Genomic DNA, 7,030 nt, shown 5'->3' with positions numbered 1-7,030 from the left:
ACTGAGGCTTCTCTCCAGAGAAGCAGCCCCCAGCCTCGGGTAAGGCAGGTCAGTACGGTGAGAAGCACTGCAGCCCCTGCCACCAGCACACACACCACTCACACGCTCGCTCGCAGCCTGGCCTCCCCCTGGTTTGTTCCCCTGGTGTTAGGAGACCCAGTGAGTCGGAGCGGCAGAGACAAGCCATGCCCAAAAGGGATGCGTGGGTATCAGGCCACAGGAGATCCAGCACTCACCTCTGAGGCGTCGGCATACCGAGCAACACGTGCACGCTGAAAGAGGAGCCGAGCATTAGGAACTCATCAGGCCAAGCTACTATCTCCCAGAAAACATTCGGCATCATCCTGAGGTGGATTTCATGGTCCCCATGTGCATTATGAGACCCGTCTCTATTCAGCAGCGCAGAGCACGGGCAGGGACGTGCCTCACCCCAGGCTATGCGCCTAAGGGGTGTTAAGGCTGGGATCACGTACAGCATCCCGGCTCTGCTCTCAGATCGCTAGACAGAAGGACCTGCTGACTGGAGCCTGGGAGCGTGGAGGAGCAGTGGCTACCACAGCGCTAAAGGCTGTACAGAATAAACACAGGCTGCAGTACTACGACGTGTACTGCTACACGCCTGGGTTTCTTCCAGTGGATTTAGACTCTACAAGCACTGGTGCATTCATGCAGCTTCTGAAGGGAAAACCATCCAGAGATCCCTGACCTTCCTAAACCAGGAGTCCCACAGGAATTCTATTTGGTGGAATCACTGTAAAAATGAAAGCAACCGAGGGAACTGCACTGCACCCTTCGGTGCAAACGCAGGTGATGCACAGCTGTTCATAAAAGCGTGCCTTTTACAGTCATCTCGTGGATACTTGTGTTCCAGCAAACAGCCTGGAATGATTTCCAGTCTGAGCCTTTCAATTTAACCCTCACAGTGGCATCGGTGACTCCAGATAAGAAAAACTTCTGAAGAAAAAAAGGGTTTGGGCTCTGTGTGGTTTCTTTGCTCGTGATTATCCTGCACTGCAGACACTGAAAGTTCTTCTGCAGCTTCATGGTTATTTTAAACCAGCATAAAAACAGTGCTGCTGCTGCTGCTGAAAGCACATGTCCCTCTGCCCCCTGCATTCTGCCCTCCTCTTTCCTTGTCCCATAGCTGATGTCTGGGCTGCTGCTCTCTGCTGGCTTGAAGATCTGACCGAGGGCAAGAGCAATCTGGAAGCAAGGAACAGTATTTAACTTGAACAGCTCCCTGACTGGGGTCAGAATATATAACTAAGGTTTAAACATGTCCAGGGGAACAGACGGGGTATGGGGCAGAGGCAAGCAGCTGGGTCATACCCTTTCAACAGGAGTGCTGGCTCACACGGGCCGGATGCTGCCGTGAAACTAGGGGCTTCGTGTAAGAGAGGAGTCTCAAGCAACCTCCAGGGATCTGCTGTGGGTTTAGCAACCCATTTTACACAGAACGCAGCTGATCCCAGCACGGAGTATGAAGGTTTATGCTCTCAGAGCTCAAACGACATACACATATGGGTTGTTCTCACACGTCTTTCTGGAATTTTTCTGGCTTGTGGGGAACTGAACTATCCAGACATATCCTGAATGCTGATATAACCTCACCTTCACTCTGCCCTGCAAAGCCTTCAGCGCTTAAGTGCAAAACCAAGAAACAGCTTTGATTCTCTCCTGCACAGAGGAGTGGAGAGCATCAGAAGGCACACTGCCCATTTCTGCTCTGAAATCATTCCAGCTGAGAATGACCCTTGCCTGGGGTGAGCACAAGCAGAAAGGGCACACGGCCTGGGCAATACAGAGGGTGGCACCGTAATACGTGATCCTCCGGCCCAGACAGCATCGGCTCTGGACACTGACCGTCTTGTGATGCAACGCAAATCTCCTGTCTGAGATATGTCCCACTGAGTCACCCAAACACCAGGCTGGCCTCCAGTGCCCAGCCCACGCTGGAGGTTTCCAGTGACATCAGCAACTGGGAGACATGTTTGCATCAGCTATGGGACACAATGGCCAATATCCCACTCCTCAAGTCACACGTCACTCACCGGCCATTGCAGGGCAACAAGTTGTCCAGGATGCTTTTAATACCGTAAGGTTAAGAGGTGCAAAAGCCCTCCATTGTTAATAAAGACATGTCTGTGTGTGGAATGTTACTGGACATTTGCCAGAACAACAGGATTGCCTTGAAAAATACTGGGAAAAGTTGTTTTGGAGCTCCCAGGTTTCCATAATGATGAGTAGCCGCGAGACGTTTACAGTTCCCAAAGCAAAGGGGCAGTTCTGCCTGCGGAAGAAGCACAGGTTGGAACGCGCACCGAAGCTGAACTACGGCAGGCTGTCCTCGGGGTGCCAGGACACTAAACCGAGAAACGCTGAACTAAGAGCCAAGCGGAAGACCAGATAAAGAGGAGAGGTGGTGGGGCTGCGAGATGCAGCAAGGGCAATGGCCACGGTTCCTCAGTGCGTGTCAAAGGAAGGGCTGCACATGTTTCCCCAGAGCAGTGGCGATGCCTCACGGAATGTGCTGGGGGCGGGTCAGCAGCCACACACAAACCATGGCAAAAGCAGCCTGTGCCCCTTCATGCCATCTGCATGTGGCTTTCGAGTGGGTGTGAGGAGGAGGAGAAGGGTCTTTCTGTGGGATGGGTCTGGACACACCTGGAGCAGCTGGAGCCCGCTATTCACCGAGCAGACCTCCTCCTGCAGAAGGCCACCACATGAACAGGACTGTTCAGGGTATAGTGGGCACCACTGGAAGGCAAAAGGTAGTGGGGGGAAAAATGACAGAAGGTAGAGGAAAAGGAGGAGTAATTCCCCACGCCTCCAAGGCAGCTCTTGCATATTCTGTTTCTTGGCCTCATAAGACACTCTGCGGCAGGCAAAAATAAACCTCTGCTGTGTCTGCATGTGGCTGTTACTAACGAAATGCAAAGCTCTTCCCACGGTGTTTGTGTCAAGAGGGGATTCAGAGAGTCCCATATCCATCTCTAACCACACCAGTCATGTTACAAATATAACAACAATGGAAATGAAACAAGCTGAGCAGTTGTTTGATGCAGCCTGGGTACAGTGTGGCCCTGCAGCCAGCTTTTGGGCACAGCCAGTGCCCACCAGTGTCAGGAGAGCCTTTTCAAGAGTTTCAGTGGGCTTGGAAACATGCCCAAGAGATGGGACACCAGAACCCGAACACTCCTGGTGCTCACAGCGGGGAGTAGAGCGTTTTCATACTGACAGACCTGAGTTTCAGCAGTCTCATCTGTGCAGGGAAGACAACAGACCTCTTGGTCCCCTCGCCTTTCCAAATGGTTTTCTGAACCTCAACCTAAGAAGCCTTTGTCTTTGACCCTCAAGTCTTTGCCTTGCTGTCTGAAGCGAGGGTGTGCTTCCATGCAGCATTTGGTCGGTAGCAAAGCTGGCTTGAGGAGCTTCCAGTTTCTGGCCTCTTGATTTTATAATGTATCTCCTCAAAGGTCTCCCTCCCAGTTATTTTGGAGACTCCCAGCAAGGCAGATCAGCAAATCACCCGGAGTTAAAAATAATCTCTCAAAAATAGTACACAAAAATATTTTTAATCTGGATCAAACTCAGGAGCTCTTCCCAAGTCCACAGCTCCTTACTACTGGACAGCCTCAGTGACCACAGCTAGGCTGTTCCGTCACCCGCGGGTAGCGTTGACATTACCACACGGCTGCTATTCTCCATTGACAGGGCTGCCTCTCTGGTTGAGAAAATTCAGAGCCTGTGCTAGATGCAAAACTAATTCTTCAGCCTTTACACATCCCTGCAGCCATACGAGAGAAATAAAGGGAACTATAAAAGCACCCCTTAGGCAAGCTGTGTACGTGCTCTTCCATCAAAGGCTGCGTCCTCCCAAGGACTGAGCGGTGCTCACGCACACTCCCAGGCACGGGGATGCCAGTCCCGAAGTGAAAAGGTTACAGCTGCTACAGCAGTGTGTGCCATTTCCACCGGGAAGGCTGGCTGTGGTGTAGCGATGCCCCTGTCTCCAGTCAAAACAACCCTTCAGGTTCCTGTCCCCGCTGCAGTTCCTGACCATCTGCGAATTCAGGTGGTGGCTTTGAGAGCTGCCCTTGCAGAGGACCGTGATCGGCTGAGAGGGATGGAGGATGGAGGGAAACGGTTGTGGCTGGAAGCACTTGAATGAGCCTCTGGCAGAAGAAGGGACAAAAGAGCGGCACCCAGATCAGCGGGTCACACCCACATGCACACACTGATTCTCAGATGCCTGGACTGGGAAATAAAAGGAGAACATAAAAAGGGACATTTCAGTTGTCCAGAAACTCCTCAGAGGTAGTGGCAAGATAGAGCACTGTTATTACAAACAGAGAAACCTTGAGAAACCGAGGTCAGTCCACAGAGAGGACTTCTCCACAGGTTATAATCCCTGAAGAAGGGTGTACTGGAAAGCCACATTAGAAATCTTCTAAGGTATTGACCTTAAAATACACAAGCATCTTCCTCCATGTATGGCTTTCAGGACCTGGGCAGGGGACGTACAGTTCGTTCTGCTTTGCGGACACGCTGAGGAACAAAGATACGCTCCAGGTCACACCAGTATTTTGCTATGAAGTGGGCTGTGACTTCATGTGTCCTAACTTACAGTCTTGCCACCTAACCACCACACCGCTTCTTCTGTAGACACAGGACTTGCTCCTTCAAGCCGTCCATAAAATCCTCCGTAAAGCAGGATTTCTACTCTGACCAAAGGCACAGTCCCCGCCAGGCTCTCTATTCAAGTCATTCCCTGTAGGTCAGCTGCTGCTGTCGGGTTTTCTGATACCTGGTGGCTTTCAAGACGTTTTACAAGAAAGGAAAGGTCTTCAGCTGAGTCATCCTCATGTCCAAGAGAACGTCCAGGGTTCTTTTGCTGACTCCCTCTGCTGTCAAACTAAGTCCCATTATCTCTAAAGCAGGACTATAAAGACGAGTCTAATGCTCCTGTGAGACACTGGGACAGCTGACACGGACATCTGTGTGATCTGAGGGCTTTGGGTCAGGGCGAGCAGCTGTGTGTTGGCTGTTCTGCAGGCCCTGCTCATGCCCACGCTCACGAACGTGTGCTGGCGGGCAGTAGCAAATCCTGCCTGCCCCTTGCTTATGCGCAATGCTCCACCTAAACTAATGTGGAAGGTGGAGTGAAGGGACCGTGTCTGGGCTCGGTGTGCCTAGAGCGGTGTCGGCACACCCTGGATATGGCCCTCAAGATGGGATACAGTGGCTGACAGATCACACTCTTCCATAGACACACACACTAGTTATGACTCTGATCAGTTTGCCCCTCTAGACGTTCTGGGACTGGAGAGACCAGGACCACAACTTTCACTTTTACTGATTAAAAGTGAGAGCAAAACTGTGGCCGTTATCTTCCACACGGCATGATGCCACCACCTCTGAGTGAAATCACCCTCTGGAGGTGCCTCTTCATGTTATCAGCGGGTGAAGAAGGGGCCTGCAAGGAGGCTCCTAGATTAGGGAACTCAGTGAAACCACCAAGTGAGACGGGACGGGTAGAGGTCATGTATATGAGTTCTTACATAAACATCAGAATGAACCCGCTGTGCACCAACAGGGGCTATTTCAGTTTACCTGAAAAGAGAATTCATTCAACTGATACTGTTAAAGGAAAAAAAAAATGGAGAAGTCTGTGAGGTATCTTCATATTTGTAAAGAGCTTGAAGGACACTCTTTAGGAAGGAGGAGACCAGATGTTTCTGATACCTTCCAAAACTGAAGCAGGGGGTAGCAATCTACACAGGCTTCAAACACAGACCTCAACACACACGAGCTGAAACTGCCACATTTCAAACTTGCCAGCATATGTTTCACAAGCCACCAAGTGCAACACGCCGGCAGCTTTCTGTGACTTCTCAGCATGGCAGTCAAGGAGTGTGATCTTTGGTGGTGTGCGAGAATCTCAGGAGCCACCCGGAAGCCCCTGCTAGGGATAACCCGCTGTGTCTCAATTCTTGAGATCTGATCTGCAAAGGGTTTAGATCGGGGCTCACAAAGATTTCTGTAACCAAGCTTGAAATGAATTTTTGTAACCAAATCCTCAGGAATGTATCTTATTCCCACCATGATGTTTCTTCCCTTTGTTCATTCAGAATCTGAAAACAAACCATTGCCCTTCAGGCTTGTTTTCCATAACAGCGCTTAAGCTGTCATCCTTCATATCATGAACAGCTGTCAGATCTCGGTCTCTGCTTCTAGGAGTGCTTTATATGGGTTGTATTTCTCAGTAGGCTTCATCAGTGATAAAGTTCTGGAACTACAACTGTCAAGTGTGGTAACAGCTCCTGTGCCGTTTAGAAGAAGCACAAGTGGGCCTTACTCAAAGCAGATACCCCTTAGAACTGGCATTTATGTTTAGATGGTGTAAGAGAGAGAGGCTGTATCGCCCTATGAGGGCTTTGATGACAGTAATGACCCTTGCCCGCTACTGTGCATTCCTACCCCCACTTCTCCTCCATCAGCCCCTCTCACTGAAACCCCACCGCTTACAGCCCCCAGTCCAGAGCCTAACTATTTGACTCAAGCTGCAAGGACTGCTGTTGCCCCCCTTGCATGCTCAAATCCTGTCCTCGGTACCAGCCAGGAATAGTAACCTTCAAACGATGACACTGTTTTCTCTCTCAAGTGCCAAGAGACTCGACAGCATGTCTGTGTCCTGTGAATTCTGGAATGTGCTGCCTGCCCTGTCTGTTTCTATATATTCCTGCCAACTGCGTGACTTCATTCACTGTGTGATAGTCCAGACAACACAACACTGAAAATAACACTGGCACTTACCTGAGCTGCCAGTGCCTTCCGATGCACTTCTGGATGTTTTTGGCTGGCTCTGTTTGCTACTTGTTCGTACAGTGACCGAGGGAGGAACAGTGCTGCTGCTGTCTCCACGAATCGTCGAGAGATCCTGCATGCTAAAGCTCCTTAGTCTCTCAGATAGGGCTCCCTGTCCCTAGTTAAACAAGCAAGCAAATAATACACAGAAAAGTTAGGTTCA

General features: G+C 50.5%; 1 protein-coding gene across 1 annotated transcript in view; it reads right to left on the bottom strand.

Annotated features, from left to right (window-relative positions):
* Positions 1-7,030, bottom strand: part of REEP1 (receptor accessory protein 1) — a gene marked incomplete at its 3' end in the record, with an annotated part of 40,989 nt that overhangs the window by 8,860 nt on the left and 25,099 nt on the right. Inside the window, 2 exon segments of the mRNA XM_010138792.1 lie at positions 237-272; positions 6,817-6,985. Of these exon segments, the coding sequence (XP_010137094.1) occupies positions 237-272; positions 6,817-6,985 (205 nt within the window).

This window comes from Buceros rhinoceros, unplaced genomic scaffold (assembly GCF_000710305.1).
Source record: "Buceros rhinoceros silvestris isolate BGI_N320 unplaced genomic scaffold, ASM71030v1 scaffold4306, whole genome shotgun sequence".
Lineage (NCBI taxonomy): Eukaryota > Metazoa > Chordata > Aves > Bucerotiformes > Bucerotidae > Buceros > Buceros rhinoceros.
Note: the sequence above shows the minus strand (reverse complement) of the source record. Positions and strands in the feature narration are given on the sequence as shown.